The following is a 20,814-nucleotide window of genomic DNA, read 5'->3' as shown; positions in this document are numbered from 1 at the left end:
GCTGGGAATTACTTCAACCACATACTCAGAAGGCAAAGAACAAAAGCCCTGTCCTCCCTTCTCGTGGAAGGATCAGGAAAACGTTATTCACAATCGTGCACATGCACCCTCCGTTTCGGAAACCTCACTCTTTCCTGCCATTCAGGCCCCTGGCAACAGGAACTAATGGGAGAATTATATTTCTTTGCTTAATCACCCTTATCACACGTGATCTTTTCTGGTCTCCCCAATCGTCCCCTGCTCCTGGATGCAAACTTGCGTTCCCTGTCAAACTCCTCCCCACTGCTGTAAATAATCTCTCTCCCTCTTTTATATTACCTTTCAAATATTTATAGACTCTTATTCTCCTCCTCTCCGAGCCATACATCATTTTTGTTGTCCTTCCCCTGGATTCTCTCACGTTTATCTACATCTTTTGGAGGAAAAACAAACCCCAGGTGCTCCACGATGAAAACAGCACACCCGGAGCGAACAGCCCTAAACCAATAAGGCCCCTTATTCCAAAGCCACAAGGAAATTCTTTGATGTGCTTCTTACCCCCTTGCCCCTGTAACTCATAATTCCATCTCTCAGATAAAAACGGAGGCACCCAGTGATAAGGGAAAGGATCACCGCCCTCATCAAGAGGAAGGCCGGGGCTCTAGGAGGTAGCAGCTCCCTGGCTGGGATGCTCAAACTCTGCTAATGAGGAATGGTGTGTTTGTGCTTCTACCTGCGGGGCCTTCCACACACGTGGGCATTGGCACAGTGTCCTTGAGACTCCCTCCACGCCTCCTTTGTTTCACTTCTAACAAAAACACCTGACACCGTTTATTCTCCGACAGTTTATTTCATTTTCAAAGGCTCTTTGTGTTCAACACGGGTTTGGGCGGAGGTTTTTAACAATGAAAACCTTTATGGGTGCCTGGGCGGGTCAGTCGGTTGAGCATCTGAAGTCTTGGTTTCGGCTCCAGTCGTGATCTTGGGGTCCTGAGATCGAGCCCCCGCTTCCTGCTGAGCACTGAGTCTGCTTGAGATTCTCTCCCTCTCCCTCTGCCTCTCCCCCCTGCTTGTGTGCGTGCGCTCTCTCTCTCTAAAATAATAAAATAAATAAAACCTTTTTTACCAAATAAATAAATAGAAGCTCCTATAACTAAACACAAATACTATCCTCATCGCCAGGCAGACCTCATTTTGGTGGGCACCAAGGAGACTCGCTTAGTTCAGCTTCCTCACCCTTTGCCTGGAAGGTGATGTCATAGTGTCTCTCCCACCCCCCAACTGGCCTGTGCTGTCAGTCTCTGCTTTTGCCAACACGCACCATGCACGGCTGAAGGTTTCTAAAATGTGTGCCTTCTGTCCAAACTGTGAAGGGCAGCAACATATTGACGGAGCTTTACCTATTCTGCTGAAGTTAAGTTCCTTGTCTCTGACTCCTGAGTATTTGAGGGGCTATACAATATTCCCATACCCTTAGGAAGGATAAGAGACTAACATGAAATACCCAGAGGAGTTAGATTAATAAAACAAAGAAGGGGTGCCTGGTTGGCTCAGTGGTTGAGCGTTTGCCTTCTGTTCAGGTGATGATCCCGGGGTCCTGGGATCAAGTGCCATATCAGGCTCCCCTCAGGGAGTCTGCTTCTCCCTCTGCCTGTGTGTCTCTGCCTCTCCCTCTGTGTGTCTCTCATGAGTAAAAAAACAAAATATTTTTAAAAACTTAAAAAATAAAATTAAATAAAAGTAAGGCCAAGAAAAGGAGGAAGCTTACTCATATTTTAATGTGAAGACAATACATGTGCTGTGTATGAGTGTGAAGATGCAGCCCTCAACTGGAAGAACGAATACTGTTAAAATGTCCTATTACCCAAAGCAATCTACAGGTTCAATGCAATCCCTATCAGAATACCAATAGCATTTTTTTCACAGAACTAGGACAAATAATCCTAAACCTTGTGGAACCACAGAAGACCCCAAACAGCCAAAGTAATCTTGGGGGAAAATAAGAAGAACAGAACTGGAGGTATCACAATCCCAAATTTCAAGATATACCATAAAGCTTCAGTAATCAAAACAGCAATGGGACAGGCACAAAAACAGACACATAGATCAATGGAACAGAACAGAGAGCCCAGAAATAAACCCACAATTATGCGGTCAATCTTCAACAAAGCAGGAAAGAATGCAATGGGAAAATACAGTCTCTTCAATAAATGATTCTGGGAAAACTAGAACACTTCTTTACCCTATATACAAGAACTCAAAAAGGATTAAAGACCTAAATGTGAGACCCGAAACCATAAAAATTCTAGAAGAAAACATAGACAGTAATCTTTCTGACCTCAGCCTACAGTAATATATTTATGGAGATGTCATCTCAGACAAAGGAAACAAAACCAAAAATAAAGGAAACCATAAAAAAAAAAAACCAATGTACTGAATGGGAGAAGATATTTGCAAATGACATATCCAATAAGGGGTTAATATCTGAATTATATAAAGAACTTATATAGCTCAATACTAAAAAACCCCAACCAATCATATTATAAAATGGGTGGAAGACCTCAATAGACATTTACCCAAAGAAGACATCCAGATGGCCACACACATATGAAAAGATGTTCAACACCACTCATCACATCAAAACCACATGAGGTATCACCTCACCTGTCAGAATTCCTAAAATCAACAACATAAGAATCAACAAGTATTGGCGAGGATGTGGAGAAAGGGGAACCCTCATGCACGGTCAGTGGGAATGCAAACTGGTACAGCTACTCTGGAAAACAGTATGGAGGTTCCTCAAAATATTAAAAATAGAATTACTATAATTCATAATTCAACTCCTGGGTATTTATCCCCCCAAAACAGATATATTATTTCAAAAAGATATATACACCCTTTTGTTTATAGCAGCATTATTTACGATAGCCAAGATACGGAAACAACTCAAGTGTCTACTGATAAAATAAGGTAGTGGCACATATACATGATAGAATATTGCACAGCCATAAAAATGAGGTCTTGCCATTTGCAACAACATGGATGCATCTAGAAAATATCATGCTAAGTGAAGTCAGTCAGTGAAAGACAAATACCATATGATTTCACTCATATGTGGAATTTAAGAAACAAAACAAGTGAACAAAGGGGTAAAAAGAGAGAGAGGCAAACCAAAAAACAGACTCTACACTTAGAGAACACACTGGTGATTGCCAGAGGGGAGGTGGGTGGGGTTCTAGGGGAAACAGGTGAAAGGGATGAAGAGTACACTTTCCATGACGAGCACTGAGTAACATGCAGAATTGCTGAATCATTATACTGTACCCCCTGAAACTAACATAACGCTCTATATTAATTATACTTGAATAAAAATTTTTTAAAAATTGTAAAAAGATGCACCCCCGAGATTCTTAGCAGCTGGGATGTAGGTGGGGTGAAGGGAAAGGTGATGGGCTACATAATCTTCAACTGGAGACATAATCCTTGTCCTGTCAGCCCACGTGGCTTCATTTGCACTACAAGAAACCAGCTCACGGCTCTAGGGTGTACCCAGGCTCACCCCTGTGCTCCCCACATCAGTACCCGAGACTCGAATGCTAAGCACAGTTCTCTGCTTCCTCATGGTTGATGAAGACCTTTCACATAGATTTCTAGTCGAGCACTGTAAATCGGGTGAGCACTGCTATTTTCTCCATTTCACAAATGAGCAAGCAATGTAAGGTGGACAGCTCAAAATCAGATAGGTGGCAGGCGCCCGAGCCAGGTACCTGGACTCTGGATCTTAGGTTCTTTCAATGACATGGAGCTTCCCCCCCAGGTAAGAAGTTAGGAAAGACCAGCAAAGCTCTTTTTCCAGATGGCTCTAATCTCCAAGACCCCTGATGGAGCTTCTGCTCCCATATACCCTTCTCCCAGGGAAGAAGGTATTGCCATGTGGTGGTAACGGCTCACCCTGAGGCAAGCAGGACCCCGAGCATGTTCCCCATGAACCAGAGGAAGCAGTAAGCATGTAACAGGTAATGGGCATGGTAATTTCACTGGTTAGACAGAGATTTGTCTCCGGTGAGCAGAGGATCTAACTAGATGGTCTATCCCATTCCCCAGCCAGGGCCATCCCAGTTCATTACACACCAAAGAGCCATGCTGACACTGCCAGCCCACAGCACTGGACACGACTGTGAAACGGTCTAATCCACTGGGGCCATTAGCTGAGCCTGAGATGTGCCCAAGGTTAAACCGAAATGAGGAGGAGAAGCGGGAGAGTATGAAGAATACAGCAGATTTGGGGCTCTGCTGCGGCCAGCTTGACCTGGCTATCGGCCCGCCAATGGGGAACCCGAAGAGCCACAGCTTCTGCTCCTCTGTCTGGCTCCAGATCTTCGGCTGGGGGCCCCTTCCTTTACTTTCAAAGTCAACAATAGCAGGTCAAACCTCCTGCTTCAAACCCCACCTGCAGCTCCTTCCACTGTGGCATCTGCCGGGGTAGCCAGCAGGGTTCTCCAGTTGCATGGATTCATGCCTTGAGAACAGACTCGCCTGGAACATCCAGGACCACCTCCCCATCTCGAGATCCTGCACACTTCATCACATTTGCCACGGAAGGGCACACCCTCGTGGGTCTCAGGGACTGCAGTGTGGACATCTCTAGGGGGCCATTATTCGAATGACCACACCAACATGCAACGCTTCACCTTTCAGGTCGGGAAGCACCAATGACCGCCTAGGCCTGGCAATGCCGTGGCAGGTGTTATCTGCAAGGAGCGCCATCCACAACACCCCCCAAAGTTACACGTAAATACACCTCCCAAAGAGACCTGCAGTCCACCATTTCTTTCCACCTCTACTACCACCGCTTCGGTGCAAGCAGCTCTCCCTCTGCCTGGGCACCTGCACAGACTTCCTGTCCATCTGACCCACTGTTCCCCCTCAATCTATACCCCAGGCTGCAGCAGAGAGATTTTAAGAGAGTAAATCAGATCATGCCTTTCACTGCTTCAACACTCCACTGACTTCCCATTGTACTCGCAATAAGATCCCAACTCTGTGCCGTCCTACAAGGCCCTCCGAGATGCGGTCCCCAGGGGTGTCAGCCCCAGCACACTGGCCTCCTTCCTATTCCAGGCAAGGGCTCCCTCCACTGTGTATTCGGCCCGGGGGCCCCAGACCTTGACCACAAGGGCTCTCTATCATTCAGGACTAGCTCCCATTTACCCTCCTTAGAGAGGCTGCCTTTCCCTCACTACCCTATCAAACAGCCACTGTCCCTTTGGACGCGTCCATCACAACATTGTGTCTTTCCTCACAGCTCTAGCCACTTTCTGAAAATATCTTGTATTTACTGGTAGATTTGTTTAACAACTGTCTCCCCTGCTGGATACATACAATCCACGAGAGGCACGTTTTATGTGTTGCTGTATATCCAGTGCCTAGAAAAGGCTCTGACCCGATGCAGTCATGTGATGAACATTTGTTGAATGAATGAAACATAGGATAAAAAAAACAAGGAAGAAAGGAAAGAATGGAGGGAGGGAATCTTGTTCAGAAAGCAGACTTCCTGGGGCACCTGGGTGGCTCAGTGGTTGAGCATCTGCCTTCAGCTCAGGGCGTGATCCCGGGGTTCCTGGGATCGAGTCTCGCATCAGGCTGCCCGCGAGGAGCCTGCTTCTTCCTCTGCCTGTGTCTCTGCCTCTCTGTCTCTCATGAATAAATAAATAAAATCTTAAAAAAAAAAGTTTCTTGTGCATTTTCTTCAGAAAAGCATGTTCAGTGGGATTGTACACTAAGACCAGATTAATGATTATGAAGTCTGCCAACAGACAGGAGAGACTAAACCAGGTTTGAAATGTAATTTAGCTCAGCAACAGAGATCAATATTTATGTGGATTTTCCTAGGGGAGTCAAAAAGGTTGTCACACTGAATTTTTTTACAAAAAAAATTTTTTTCTGAGACAGAAACACAGATCTGCACTTACATAGTTGCCTGTGATGACAACAAAAGAGACTCTGACAAATCAAGAACACACGAGATGGTGTCTGAAGTCATGAGTGTCAACAGCATCCCTACCTTGCGCTTCCCTTGGGTTTCACCATCACACCGAGCCCTCCGAGGCTCAGAGCAGAGATCACCTAGCACGGGTTCAGAATTTAGTGTCCTGTATAAAGTCTTAGTGGATACTCCCCTGTGCCCCCTTCCCCATAAACCTCAGTCCTCTAAGAAACTTCAGTCCTCACTACCCCAGAGCTCTAGGTTAACCAGCACATAAAACAAAGGGAGAAGTTAGCAGTAACTCCCAGAGCTTTAGGGGCTGGGGGAAGAAGAGAGGAAAGAAAGGATGCTGACAAGAGATGAAGGGATCGTCATACCTCACGGGAGTCTACGTGTGATTTCAAAGGCCAAGAAGCTTTAAAGAAAGCTTTGCTAGCAAAACAGGCTGTGCGGAGTCCAAAGCCAGTTAATGAGAAGGAAAGGATAGGAAGTTGCTTCTGGGTGGGGACAGGCTTTCCATCAGGGAAGATGAGAAAAAGCTCTGGAGAGAGATGATGGTGATGCCTCACAAGGATGTGAATGTGCCTCATGCCACAGAGCTGCACACTAACAAATGGTTAAAATGGTCAGCTTTATGCTATGTGTGTTTTGACACAATAAAAATTTTACTTTTTTTTTTAAAGTAGGTTCTAGGGCAGCCCGGGTGGCTCAGCGGTTTAGCACTGCCTTCAGCCCAGGGCCTGATCCTGGAGACCCCAGATCGAGTCCCACATCAGGCTCCATGCATGGAGCCTGCTTCTCTCTCTGCCTGTGTCTCTGCCTCCTTCTCTCTCTGTGTCTCTCATGAATAATTTTTTTAAAAAGATTATTTTTTTAAAAAAATAAAAATAAAAAAAGATAAAAGTAGGCTCTATCCATGGACCCCAATGTGGGACTTAAACTCACGACCCTGAGATCAACAGCTGAGGTGAGATCAAGAGTCAGATGCTTGGGGATCCCTGGGTGGCTAAGCGGTTTAGCGCCGCCTGCAGCCCAGGGCGTGATCCTGGAGTCCCGGGATCGAGTCCCACATCGGGCTCCCTGCATGAAGCCTGCTTTTCCCTCTGCCTCTCTCTCTCTCTCTACGTCTATCATGAATAAATATAGTATTCTTAAAGCCCAATTTAAAAAAAAAAAAGAGTCAGATGCTCAACCGCCTGAGCCACCCAGATGCCCCTGACACAATAAAAATTTTAAAAAGTAAGTTAGTTAAGGGATGCCCGAGTGGCTTGGTTGGTTAAGTGTCTACCTTTGGCTCAGGTCAAGATCTCAGGGTCTTGGGACTGAGCCCTGAATCAGGCTCCCTGCTCATGCTCACACGAGTGCTTTTGCTCTAATAAATAGAACTATTTAAAAATGTAAGTTACTCAGTAAAACAACAGATGAGACACAAAGGCATCCACAAGACCCAAAGAACATTTGAGTGGTTCAAGGACTCCAGAGGGTCACTGTGGAGCAGGCAAGTGAAACAGGCAAGTGAAACAGATGCCACAGATGAGCTTCGGGATTCTGCAAGAGCTTCTCACAACAGCAAATGCAAGGCTGTGTCACACTATGACAGCACCCACTGTGGTGACCAGCTGCTGGCAGTAAATTCTAGACTCTATGAATGACCCTCTTCCCACTGGTAATGTGGAGGACAGAAGTCCATGTTCACCAACCCTCAGCTTTTTTCTCTGTTGCTTTCCACCAAAGTGATGGTGGTTTTTCATTTTCAGAAATGCAAAGATAAAAATTATTCTTGCCAAGTTTCTAAAGCAATAGAATTCTTAATGTCTCCCTTTTTCTGAGAAAATGCTTGTCACCCAAGGTCTGAAGAGTTGCTTTAGCCAAAATACAACAAAAAAAGCCCATCTCCAGGTCCCTCGAAGTTTTCCTCCTCAAACACTAAAAATTGCATGTGATAATGAGGTAAAAGAGGAAATTTTCTTTTTTAAAAAAGATTTATTTGAGAGAGAGAGAGAGAGAGAGAGAACGCATGCACAAGCAGGGGGAAGGGTCAGAGGCAGAGGGAGAAGCAGGCTCCCAGCAGGGAGGCCGATGTGAGACTCAATCTCAAGACCCCAGGATCAAGACCTGAGCTGAAGGCAGATGCTTACCCCATTGAGCCACCCAGGTGCCCCTAAAAGAAACTTTTTAGAAGACTAAATATTAACATATTTCCAGTGATAACAAAATGCAAACCTAAAGAACTCTTCATGCTCTAAACTTTGGATCATCAAAAAGGTTCTCACTGGGTTTTTTTAATCTACCATGTTTACTAGGATGAAAACATCTTTTTAATTTTAAAAAACTTACATTTGAATTTTCTGGAACGCTTATACCTTGCTTATGGGAATGTAAGTACTGCAGCCTCTTTGGAAAACATTCTCAAAAGTTCCTCCAAAGTTTAAAAAACATAAGAGTGCCCCGAGTCAGGCTCTACACTCAGTGCGGAGTCTGCTTAAGACTCTCCCTTTCCAAAAAAAAAAAAAAAAAAGACTCTCCCTTTCCTTTGCCCCTTCCCCTTTCTAAAATAAATAAATCTTTAAAAAAAATGGTACAAAAATGTGATAGAAGAATTACTTTTAACAGCCAAAAAGTGTAAGCAACCCAAAAGTCTATCAGTGGATGAAGAAAAAAATCCAGGATTTCTGCATATAATAGATTTTTTTTTTTAAGTAGGCTCTACTCATTTTGGAGCCCAATGCAAGACCTGAACTCATGACCCTGAGATCAAGACCTGAGCTGAGATCAAGAGCTTGATACTCAACCAACTGAGTCACCCAGGCGCCTCTGCATATAATGGAATATTAATTCTTTTTAAGATTTTATTTATTTATTTTGGGGGAGGGAGAGGGGAGAGAGAGAGAGCACATGAGTGGTGAGCAGGGGCAGAGGGAGAGTGAAAGAGAATCTCAGGTAGACTCTGCACTGAGCAGAGCCTTGACGTGGGGTCTCAATCCCACAACCCTGAGATCATGACCTGAGTCAAAACCAAGAGTCAGATGCTCAACTGACTGAGCCATGCAGATGCCCCTACTGAATATTAATTTTAAAAGTGCATAGTAAATGCACGATACAACATGGATAAACCTCACTAACATCAGGAGAAGTAAAAGAAATCAGACACAAAAGGTCACATATGTGATTCCATTTATGTGAGGTGTCCAAATATATGAAATGTCCAGAGTAGGCCAATCTATGGCACAAGATAATGTATTAGCAGTGGCCTAGGGCTCATATGGGGAGTAGATGGGGAGTGACTGCTAATGGGCACAGTTTCTTTTTAGGAGGAGACAAAAATGTTTCACAATTAGAGTCTGGTGATGGTTGCACAAGTCTGTGAATTTATTAAAAAACGAGTCACACACTTTAAAGAGATGAATTGTATAGCACGCAGATTACATGTTGAACTGTTCAATTACACTGGAATTTTCAGCATTCCGAAGATTACTTTGGAATTTCTGAATCGCTGAAAATTCCAAAGTACATTTTTTTTAAAATCACAAAAGAAAACTGGAAAATCCACCTAGATATCAATGAGCTTACTCTCTGACATCTGCAGGTGGGGTCACGACCACAGGTCTAATGTTTTAAAACAACTTCCAATGTAACCATCACTGTCAACTCACTCAGCAAAGGTTTGCTGACCATTTGCTGTAAAGCCAGGTACTATACGTGCTGTGCACATGAACACAGTGAGGAACAAAATGCACTCCCTGTCCTTAAGATTACACTTCCACAAAGGAGATAGACGTAAACCTATCAAATGTTTTAACATCTTTTGTGCATGCTATTACCCAACCAATTAGTGGTTTAAACCCTGCATTTCTTTTTTTATTTTAAAGATTTTCTTTCTTTCTTTGAGAAAGAGAAAGAAAATGTGAGCAGGGGGTAGGAGCAGAAGGAGAGGAAAAGAGAATCCCAAGCAGACTCCTTCCACTCAGAGCGAGGAGTCCAATGTGGGGCTCGATCCCACGGCCCCGAGATCACAACCTGAGCCAAAATCAAGAGTCAGATGCTTAGCTGACTGAGCCACCCAGGTGCCCTAGGTTGTTTTTTTTTAATCTATACGGGTGGCTCAGTAGTTAAGCATCTGCCTTTGGCTCGGGTCGTGGTCCTGGGGTCCTGGGATCGAGTCCTGCATCGGGGTTCCTGCTCAGCAGGGTATCTGCTTCACCATCTCCCTCTACCCCCTGCCCATGCTCGTTCTCTCTCTCTCTCTCTCTCATTCTATCTCAAATAAATGAAATCTTAAAAAAAATAATAAAAAATTAGAACTAAAAAAATCTATAAACTCAGTATCTTCCAACTGTTGGTTCATTAGCCACATTTCTTACCAGTAAAAACTGCATGGGCCCAACTCCACAAATTTCCAAACTGCCCCATTTCACATCTATACGGCATCCCAACACATGGAAGACACTCAAAAAGTTATTGCCCATTAGCAGTTAGTTGAGTGTCTCCTACCAGCATGTGCTCTCTCTCTCTCTCTCTCTGGATGCTAAAGTGAGAAGTTACCACTAAAGGAGAGACGGGGAGGACCCTGTCATTATCAGGCACAGACCTAACTGACCCTTCCAACAGGAGACAGGTGAGGGGAGGTGGGCCTCAGGCTGGAGGCTGCAGGAGGCCGGCTGCAGGGGGAAGGCTGGAGACGGTAGGAGGTGCTCTGATGTGAGGGAGTGTGAATGTGAGTGTGTGTGTGTAAGTTCAGAGTGCTCCAGAAGGGAGGGCCCGAGGGCGATAACATTCAGGTCCTGACTCACAAAGGACACACATGCAGAACCAGTGCCCTACAATGCCACCCTTCATCTGACAGCCGTGCGCAGGAGAGGAGAGGCCAGGAACCGCACAGCCCTCCACGGGAGCAAACAGCCTCTGTCAGGCCCTGCAGGTCAGAGAAGGAGTATCAAATCAAACAGAGATGAGCCCACATTGCAAAGCAGAAGACTGCCCGTGAGCGTCTTTTTAAAGTCAGCAACTTTGAAAATTAAAATAAATTAATTTTATGCTAAAATTAAAAATGTAAAGCCACAGATGCAATGCTGAAGTTGCTTTAATTCATTGTTACCTGTAATCAAAAATGCTCACCTTTTTTTTTTCTTTGGATCCTGGTAGTGTAAGAAACAGCAATGAACAGGACACTGCTTCAAAAGGCTATTTCTTGGGGCACCTGGATGGCTCAGTGGTTGAGCATCTGCCTTTGGCTTAAGATCCCGGGGTCCTGGGATCAAGTCCCACATTGGGCTCCTCTCTGCTTCTCTCTCTGCCTGTGTGTCTCTGCCTCTCTGTGTCTCTCATGAATAAATAAATAAAATATTTAGGGGGAAGAAAAAGGCTATTCCTTCCAAGGTAGTACCCCCAATCATAGATGACAGTAAAAGTAAGAATCACTCACACCCATTATTCTAGGAATCTTCAGTCTTGTGTGTGTGTGTGTGTGTGTGTGTGTGTGTGTGTGTGTTTTACTCAGTCTGTGTTTTGGTTGATTGTAGCCAACCTCTGGTGAAGGATTGGAGGGACGTTAGGTACATTGTTATTCTCCTTGAAGGGAGCCCTTTCTCCAATAAATGAAACAACAGCTTGGTAATAAACCCAGTTTCCTTCACAGCATCCTTAGAGTTCAGCAATAATTCTTGGGCACTTTCCACTCTCACTTTGGCACTTCTGGGAGCCAAGAGGAGATAGTGAGACACTTCAAGGACATAAAAAATCTACTGAGTTTCGCTAAGCTACTGCCCTTGTCAACACTACAGGTTGGGTATCAGAGAGAGAAGGGGAACAGCTCGTCCCCGGGGTGAGCCAGGTCGGTAGGGCCACTATTGTCTGAGCACATCCATGGCTTTCATCCCTCACGAATAATTTCGAGTCCTAGCCTTTCACATCTATATAATGGGATGCCAGCCATTTATAAAATTTCAAGCTGTCTTAAGTGAAGAAAAAACAACCTAATTACACACAACCAGGAACACTGCCATTATGTTAAATACATTAAAAAAATATAGATCTACATAAGCCGTAGGGGCCGTGAGTAATCCTGGAATGCCAAACAGAAGGGGCCTGCGGGTTGGGATGGGAAGTACAATCCCATTTCACTGAATATGCTTTTGTACTGTTTCCCCCTCCTAGGATGAGTTATTTTAAATAGATCCCAATTTCTGGAAATTTAACGTAAGCTCTGTTTGTAGCAAACTATGTTCAAAAGTTCAGCCCCGGGGCACCTGGGTGGCTCAGTGGTTGAGGGTCTGCCTTTGGCTCAGGTCATGATCCCAGGGTCCCAGGTTCGAGTTCGACAACGGGCTTAGAAGTTATCAAGCTCAATGCGAGAGCTGTGGTGCGAGTGCTGGGCATGAGGCCAAGTATGTGCGGCTCCTGCCCCATGGAGGTGGGCTGACCAGGGGAGAACCCCCTGCCCGTGGCACCCAAGGCGACCAGAGAGAAGTCTCCAGAGCCCAGGAGCCCAGCACACCGCTGGCTTCCGCATCCTCCTCCCTCTGAGTGTCCATTCCCGACTCCAAAGTGACTCCAAGGTCTACCAGCTCCAGAGGCAAAGAAGGGAATCTGGTCACATCCTCCTTGACCCTGACCTTTCTATCCTGCTCCCCTGCTGCTTCTATTTGTAACTTTGCCTGTTGCCACTCTGAAATGTTCCGCCAGGACACCTGTCATGCTGAACTCCATCGAGCCGGAGATCCCACTCTCCAGCTCCTGTCTGGGGGTAGACAAGCTGACCATGGCATCCCCACCCCAAGGTGGGTGCAGGACAGCAGGCTAACCCAGGCTCACCTGCCATGCCCTACAAACTGGCCAGCCTGGACGTCTACCCATCACCGGCTGTTCCCTGCATTGCTCCCCATGAAGACCAGTGGGACAACAGCGAATTGCAGGGACCTTTGCCCCTCACATTGTTCTCATTTGCCCGGCAGCCCTGAGTCCCTTGGGAGGAGTGAACCGTAACCCTGATTGTCCATCATCCCATTTCCTAAGGAAACATGACAACTGCTCCCACAGCCTCTCTTCATAGGCAGGGAAAATAGAAAATGGAAAATCCATGGGCTCTGGACTGAATCCCAGCTCAACTTAGCTTTATTCTGGGGCAGCTTCCTTACCTTGTCTGCAAATGGGAGTAGTTCCTACCTCGTGTTTGTGAAAATCAAATGAGTCATCCCCCTCTTTATTCCTGACACATCCCTCTCCCATTTCAGCCCTCCAGCTAAATCCACCAGAGCAGCCCTGACCTGGTACTATTTGGTGATCAACCTTTAACACAACATATGAGGGATGCCTGGGTGGTTCAGTGGTTGAGCGTTTCCCTTCGGCTCAGGTCGTGATCCCAGGGTCCCAGGATCGAGTTCCGCATTGGGCTCCTTACAGGGAGCCTGCTTCTCCCTCTATGTCTCTGCCTGTCTCTCATGAATAAATAATAAAATCTTAAAAAAAAAAAAACCCATAGCATATGATTTCAAAGTAAAAATCCTATTTCTGATATTCTCTTCCTATCAAAAGGGAAGTTTGGAAAGTCTTGTAACCATATATTACGAGAAACCAAACCAAAAAAAAAAAAGGAAAGAGAAAGAACACCTGCTTCTCCTGGAGAGCTACAGAACCCACAGCCCCAGCAGCACACGGAGTGACAGGAACACATACACACCTACCTGCTCTTTGGAGACCAGGGTTCCCTCTGTCGCTGGCCTTCTTCGGGGCCTGCTTACCTTTACCTTCCTTATAATGGTCATGACTCAAACTCCAAAACCCTCCCAGATCACCTCCCTCATTTTTGATAAGAGAAAACAAAAGGCCCAGACAGTTTAAGTGACTTGTTCGAAGTTGCACAGTGAGCACATGGCAGGCAGCTGAGTAACTTTAGCCCAGCTGGTGAGCACAGCAAACAGAGCACCTTGTGAACCGCTCAGGTAAGAGGAACCACACTGCAAGGCTGTATTTCAGGGAGCCTTAGCAGACTCTGGAGATGTTCTGTGCATCTCAGCTTATGTTTTCAGCATGGAAAACAGCAGACTATTGAAAAATACGGATCCAAATTGCAAGAGTCCCCTTATATGCAGATTTTTTTCGACAAATATGGCAGCGTTATTAATGGGTTTCTCCCCCTTATGATTTTCTTTATAATATTTTCTTCTCTCTAGCTTACTTCCTTTTAAGAATACAGTGTATAATATGTATAACATACAAAATATCTGTTAATCGACTGTTTCCGGTTATTGGTAAGGCTTCTAGTCAACAACAGGCTATCTCAGCTAAGTTTTTGGAGAGTCAGAAGTTAACAGATGCATTTCTGCCCGCACGGGGGGGGGGGGGGGGGGGTAGTGTTGTTCAAGGGTCAACAATATGCGTATTTATTTGCCAGCAGGATTTCCCAGATCTTTGGTGAATTTCTTAGAACTCCTGCTATCTAGATCTCCTACCATTAAATGGCACTCTGAGAAAAATGGAAACGCACATCTTCTAGCATTTTTAAATACCTAGAACACAAGTTAGATTTTAGATTTGCCTACAGGGCACTTGACATGTGCAAGTGAGGAACTGAGGGGCTTGAATTTTTCAACACTTTTTACATGGTAAAATACACATAAAATTTACCATCTTAAATCATTTTTAAATACACACCATAGCAATACTGAACATATTCATAATGTGCCACTATTGCTACACCATCCCCTCCACTGCTCTCTTCATCTTTAAACTGCAACCCTATTCCCATGAAACAGTAACTGCCCCTTCCCTCTGCCCTCTGCCCTCCTCAGCCCCTGGCAACCACCAATCTACCCTCTGTCCCCAGGATTCTGATTACTTTAAGTACAACCACACAATATCTGCCTTTTTGTGACCAACTTATTCCACTTGGCATAATACCCTCAAGGTGAACCAAGTTGTAGCATGTGCCAGGATTTTTTTCCTTTTTAAGGCTGAATAATATTCCACTGTGCATAGACACATTTTGCTTATCCTTTCATTAGTCAATAGACATTTGGATTGCTCCCACATTTTAGCTATTATGAAGGCTACTAACAACGGTGTATCTCTAGGAGACCCTGCTTTCAATCCATTTGGGTAAACAGCCAGAATTGCTGAGTCATCCGCTAATTCTATTTTTAAGTTTTGAGCAAGCGCCATATTGTTTTCTATAGCAACTGAACCCTTTTCTTTTCTGCTGAGAACACCCAAAGGTTCTGATTTCTCCTCACCCTTGGCCAATATTGTTGTTTTCTGGGATTTTGTTTTGTTTTTTAACTTTTTTGATAGCAGCCAGCCTAATGGCTGAAGTGAAGTGCTATTGCATTGTAGTTTTGATTTGCATTTCCTTAGTGATCAGTAATGCTAACTGTATCTTCTTTGGTTCAATGTTTTCATTTTATTTCACTGTAATTAGGTCACATTTAAATGGCCCCATGTGGCCAGGGGCTTCCACAGTGATTCTCGGGGCAATCTGGAGACACAGTGCAGTAAATACAATGAGCTCTGGAGCCACGTGGATCAAGTCAAGTACTTTCTAGTTCTGTGGACTTAGCCAGGCACTTAAACTTCCTACACCACAGTTTTTATATGCATAAAATAGGGTTAGGACAATCCAGATTACTACAGCTACGAATGAAATGACATGCATCAGGCCCCAGTATAGTCTTAGCATACGGAAAGAATCGAACCCAATGGAACGGGCCTCCCCTCCTTTCCCAATGCCCACCAAAACTGGACACCTAGGAGGTGGCCTTTAAAGACACTTTCTCCAAATGGGCTGCGCCCCCTGCCAAAGAAATGGGACTTTCAGTTCTAGGAAACAAAAATCTTTTAGCTCCCACCCAGTGAACCCCAAAATGGAGGGCAGACAGAGATGAAATCTGGAATCCTGCCCCTCTGATACTCAGTGAGTCTGACTCTGTCCCAATCCAGACTTAGCAAATCACCAGCAGGTTACCAAAATCCCAATTTTAGAATTCCTGGCCATCTCCTCTGTGAAGTAGCCAAAAACAGACCTGCAGGGGAAGAACCCCTTCTGGATGTGATGCATGGCTCAGGATAGCCCTGAGATGGGTTCTGCGGGCCCGAGAGCCCCAGGCCCCTTACCTGACGCCGCAGTGGTGGGGGTGCTGGCCGGCGCGGGCTGCGAGGGGCTGCTGCTCTCGGCCATCAGGCACGGGTTGCTACCACCGCTCTCTCTCTTGACAAGCAGCTCGGCGGCGCTGGGCAGCGGGATGGGGTGGCTGATCCCCAGTTCTTCCTCCTGGGCCTGCTGCCTTCTCAGGGCCACCTGGGAAGCACAGGGCAAGCAGGTCAGCCTCCCGCGCTCCAGAATCACTCACCCGGCTTTGCCAAAACCCCCGGAGCCCCGCTCATCCCCAGACATCAGGAGTTATGAGCTCCTGAAGCAAGGTCTGAGAGTCTCTCGTTCCTTCTGAACGGCAACTAGGTAGGATGTGCAGCCAAAGCCGAGGCGTGGCTGAGAGCGCACAGCAGAGTCAAAAAATGTCCATTACACAAATGAGAATGTACAGCAGGAAATAAGGTTGGTCCAGGAGAATCCGGAAAACCTGTAGAGTCCGCCAAGCAGAGGAGGTCAACCTGAAGAGAGGTCAGCATTGACGGATTAGGAAGGACATTTGTAAAAGGCCACTGTCCTGGGGCCAGTGAGCAGCAAGATTCAGTAGGATCAGATGAGATCCCAAGGTACTCACTGACAAAAAGCAAAAATAGGAGTTGGGCAAACATGCAAATGCAGCTTAACATGAAATGTGGCAAATACCCCAGGAGAGGGACACATCGATCCTACAGCAGGGCTCGCAAGGCAGAAATGGCTGTAAGCATAAAAACTAGCTAGAAGTGGAACTAGAAGAGGATCCCTGGATAGCAGAATGACTAACACCTGGACAGGCAAGAATGAAGGGGCGGAACTATCCTGAGCAAGGGAGCAGGGTGGCCAGGAGAGGCAAGCACTGCTCAGGAAACCCCAGAAGGGCCCTGCTCTCCGGAATGGAGGGAGCATGCAGGGCAGTAATGCGGGAATGGGGCTGGAACAGGGCGCTGACGTCCATGGAGAAGGAGGAGGCCAGATAGAAACACAGGCAGAAGACAGGGGCTCTATGCTAGCAGGACAGAAGGGGCTGGAAGCCAGGGTGTAAGGGACCTCACCTACCTAGGAGACTCCTCAGGGTCCCTCTTCATTTTATCTGCTTTTAAATAACATTGTTAAAGGTTGCAAAAAAAAAGAAAAGTGTAAAGAAATTAAATTGTACTTTTGCCTACCACATGTAACAAAAAAGGAGACTTTCTGTTGAAACTTGACTACTGGTGATGGTGAAATGAGAAAGTAAACTATCCGTGCCTCCCTCTGAGGCCCAAATAAAAGCAAAAAGCCAAGATCAAAAATGTAAACCAGAAACACAAACTACTATTTATTGTTTTAAGGAAACTGTAGTCCAAGGTTAGCAAGCTGATCAACTCACAAATAATTTTACTCATAACATGAGCCTTCAACTTACAAAAAAAATCTTAAATAATCAATTAAGATTAAATGATCCAGCTTTAGTCTTGGATTTTCTATTATTAACCAAGTTTAGAAACAATATTAAGGATTTGGCCAAAAAATAGCAACAAAAAAACTCCACAAATCTCTGAAGTATGTCAATGAATGCTTATATCCTGATTCAAACAAATCTCATGGATGCACAAAATGTGGATATTTATTTTATATGCCATAAACGGAGGAGGACATTTTTATGAAAGCCTCTCCAAGATTTTAAAGAAATATTATTTAATCAGGGAAGACGGGCAATTGATTAAAATGCAGTTAGTAGGGTCATATTGAAGATCCATTTTGCACTGTTTCAGAATGAAAAAAACAGCTGGTACAGGGGAATTTTACAGGATTTCATCTAGGACAGCACAAGCCTTTCTGGTGTAAAAAATGCTTGTTTCATATTATAGAAGTAATCCTGAGTCGCTTTTGTTTTTAATGTAGCAAACAGTTTTTTTCCAAGTTGGTGCCCCTATGAATAAAGCTTACTCAAAAGGAATGGCCCTACTTAAATACATGCTTTTATTACATTTTAATACATTTCCAGGAAAATTAGTCTCCGAAGCATATTCTCCACACAATAATATTTAAGCCAACAACTCAATGTTCAGAAGATTTTTCTGTCTACAAATACAACTTCAACGTCCCTGTCTTTTTCAGTAAATGTGATGCATTTTAAGGCTGGATGAGTATAATCTGTTCCCCCACTATAGATCACACTAAAAATCCCCAAAGAAACAGCTAAGGAAAACCTGTATTCCATGACTGCACTTGCAATCTGCGAAGCCAACATATTTCCAAATTCAGACACATTTTTTAAAATGAGGTGTATATAAAGAGTAGAATCTTTAAGCATTTATCTGGCCTTTCTGTTACACACTTGGATGAATTATTTTCCACGGAGGTTATTCACACGTTCCCAGCCACAAGTAGCACCTCGCGTTAGTAAACTTTTCTTTGCTATCTTTTCATCTTAAATAAACTGTCTTAAAAGGATGAAACAAATTTTAGCTGGAAAGAATGTATATTATTCTCTCTCTCTCTCTCTCTCAAAAAAAAAAAAAAATCCTTTCAGGATACCAAGACAATCATTTTGGTTTAAGATGCTAAATTACCGAACTGCCTAGAATGTTTTTTTTTTTTTTTTAAATTACAGATCTAGCCTCAAACCGTTTCCTATTCCCCCCCCCCCTCCCTTGCGCACGCTTTTTAAAAACTTTTCAGCGTGCATTTTAAGCCAGACTCCAAGCAACTCGTACCTGAGTGAGTCAGGTGCAGGAAGGCGAGGAGAATCCCCGCGGTGCGCAAAACGGCTGGGGCGCGCGGAGGGCCCGCGGGCGGCGACCCCCGGAGGGAGGGCGCCCGGGGCCGCGGGGACCCCGCTGCACCCGCCCGCGCTGCCGCGGCTCTCCCACAAGGACCGTGCGGCCCGCCCGGGCCCGGAAGGGCGGCGGCACCCTCCCCGGTGTGCACCTCTCTGCTCCAGGTGCGGGGGAGGCCGGGCACCCTGGGGCCTGCTCCCGGCGGGAGGGCTCCCAGCTCTCCACTCGGACCGCCAGGTCCGAGGTGCGCGGGGCCCCCGGAGGGCCGAGCCCGGCCACTCTGTGCTCTGAAAGCGGGAGCAGAGATCCTGGGGGCCTGGGGGGCCGTTCTCCCCCGCTCGAAGGGGCGAACCCGGCCACTCTGCTCTGCAAGAGGGAGCAGAGATCCTAGCGGGTCTGGGGGCCCCTCTCCACCCCCCCCCCAAGAGGCGAATTGCCACTCCGTGCTCTGAGCCAATGATCTGAGACCCTAGGGATTCGGGGGGCCTCCGAAGGCGCGAACCCCGCAAGTCTGCTGGAGGACGGGATCGGGGACTCCTGAACAGGGCCAGCCCCGCGCCAACTTACTGCTCGGGAACGGAGACGGGAGATCCTGGGGACGGATTCTTGAGATCTCCCCGCAACGGGGCATGCACCCGAACTCTCGGCCGGAGCGCCCAGCAAACCCCGCAACCTCCCTGCTCCGCGGGCCGGACCCCAGAGGACCGGGAGCCCCGCGAGGCTGGGAGCCCCGGGCCCCGCGCGCCTCTCCGGAGCCCCGCACCGCGTGGCGCCCGGCGGGCCCCAGGGACTCAGGGGGCGGGCTGACCCCCGCGCCCCGGACGCCGCACTCACCTGCGCGGCCATCACGCGCTGTCGCTCGGCGATCAGGTTGCACTTCTTGCACTGGCAGTCCCGCCACATGCAGAAGCGCTTGTGGCCCTTGAGCGGCGACGCGTAGCCGTGGTTCCTGCATCGCGCGCACTTGGGCAGCCGCGGGGACTTCTTGCTCGCGGAGCCCATGCCCGACGCCCCCGAGCCCGAGCCGGAGCCCGAGCCCGAGCCGCCGCCGCTGCCCCCGGCGCCCGCGCCCCCGGTGCTCCCGACCAGCGCCCCGGCCGCTTTGCCAAAGCCCCCGGCCTTGCCCTGCGGCGGTGCCCCGGCGGCGGCGTGCGGGGCCTCCGAAGGTGCGGAGGGCTTGCTGAATGCGTCGTCGTTGGGCATGGTGCCCCAGGGAGAAGCGCCAGGGCCCTCGGGGCCCCTCTCCGGTCTGGAGACGGCTGCAAGGAAGAGCGCAGCCGGGGCCGAGGCTCCGGAGCGGAAGGCGCAGAAGGCGTGTGCGCCGCGGCCCGAGGTGCAGCCGGAGTGGCGAGGTCGGGACTCACAACGCCCAGACTGGTGGGGGGTTGTGCCCTTTTTTTTTTTTTTTCCTTTTGGCGCGCGCGCAGCGCAGAACTTTTGGATACTTTTCAGAACGTTCCCGGGATTGCCTGGGCGGGAGAGGGCGCGAGGGAATGCGGCCCCGCCCCCCGCCCCCCAACTCTAGCCTCCGCGTTCCAGCCGGGAGCCGGCTTGCACTGGCTGCAAAGGCCGAGGGCGTGGCTGCAGGTGTCTGCAAGCGCACCTCGAGGTGCAGAGCCCCGGGGAGAGCGCGATCCCCACGCTCCCCCAGGTGCCCGAGCTCGCTGCACACGGAGGAAGCAGAGCGAACGCACTTGTGCATCCTCGTGGCGCACGCTGCTTGGAGGAGGTGCAGACCACCCCGTGGGGTCCTACAGCTCCCTTCCCCCACTCTCCGCGTTAGCTCCGTTAGCTCGGGAGGCCCCAGGTTGGCAGACGCCAACTCCGGGAAAAGGGTTCTTCCTCACTTAAGAGAAGTAGGGGATTGTAGGCCCGACAAAAGTCTCTGCCCTTAATCAGCAACTAAGACCCTCATTGTGTGGGGCTCGGGCGCACGAAAAATCGGGTCTTTCTGTTCTCCAGTCACTTCTTCCTGC

At 47.3% G+C, this 20,814-nt stretch overlaps 1 protein-coding gene across 5 annotated transcripts in view; it reads right to left on the bottom strand.

Moving 5' to 3' along the window:
- The window catches only part of DMRT1 (doublesex and mab-3 related transcription factor 1), a 113,714-nt gene extending 93,499 nt beyond the window's left edge, over positions 1 to 20,215 (bottom strand). The window contains exons 1-2 of one of the 5 annotated variants that reach the window (XM_077908397.1): positions 19,673 to 20,215; positions 16,070 to 16,253 (exon numbers count right to left, since the gene is read on the bottom strand). In XM_077908397.1, the coding sequence (XP_077764523.1) occupies positions 16,070 to 16,253; positions 19,673 to 20,041 (553 nt within the window). In that variant the 5' untranslated portion in view covers positions 20,042 to 20,215. The remainder of the gene's footprint in view (positions 1 to 16,069; positions 16,254 to 19,672) is intronic. The other 4 variants (XM_077908402.1, XM_077908403.1, XM_077908387.1 and 1 more) reach the window with 4 other exon arrangements.
- Positions 20,216 to 20,814: the final 599 nt, after the last annotated feature.

This window comes from Canis aureus, chromosome 1 (genome assembly GCF_053574225.1).
Source record: "Canis aureus isolate CA01 chromosome 1, VMU_Caureus_v.1.0, whole genome shotgun sequence".
Lineage (NCBI taxonomy): Eukaryota > Metazoa > Chordata > Mammalia > Carnivora > Canidae > Canis > Canis aureus.
The sequence above is the reverse complement of the archived record's forward strand: the minus strand, read 5'-3'. Positions and strand labels throughout refer to the sequence as shown.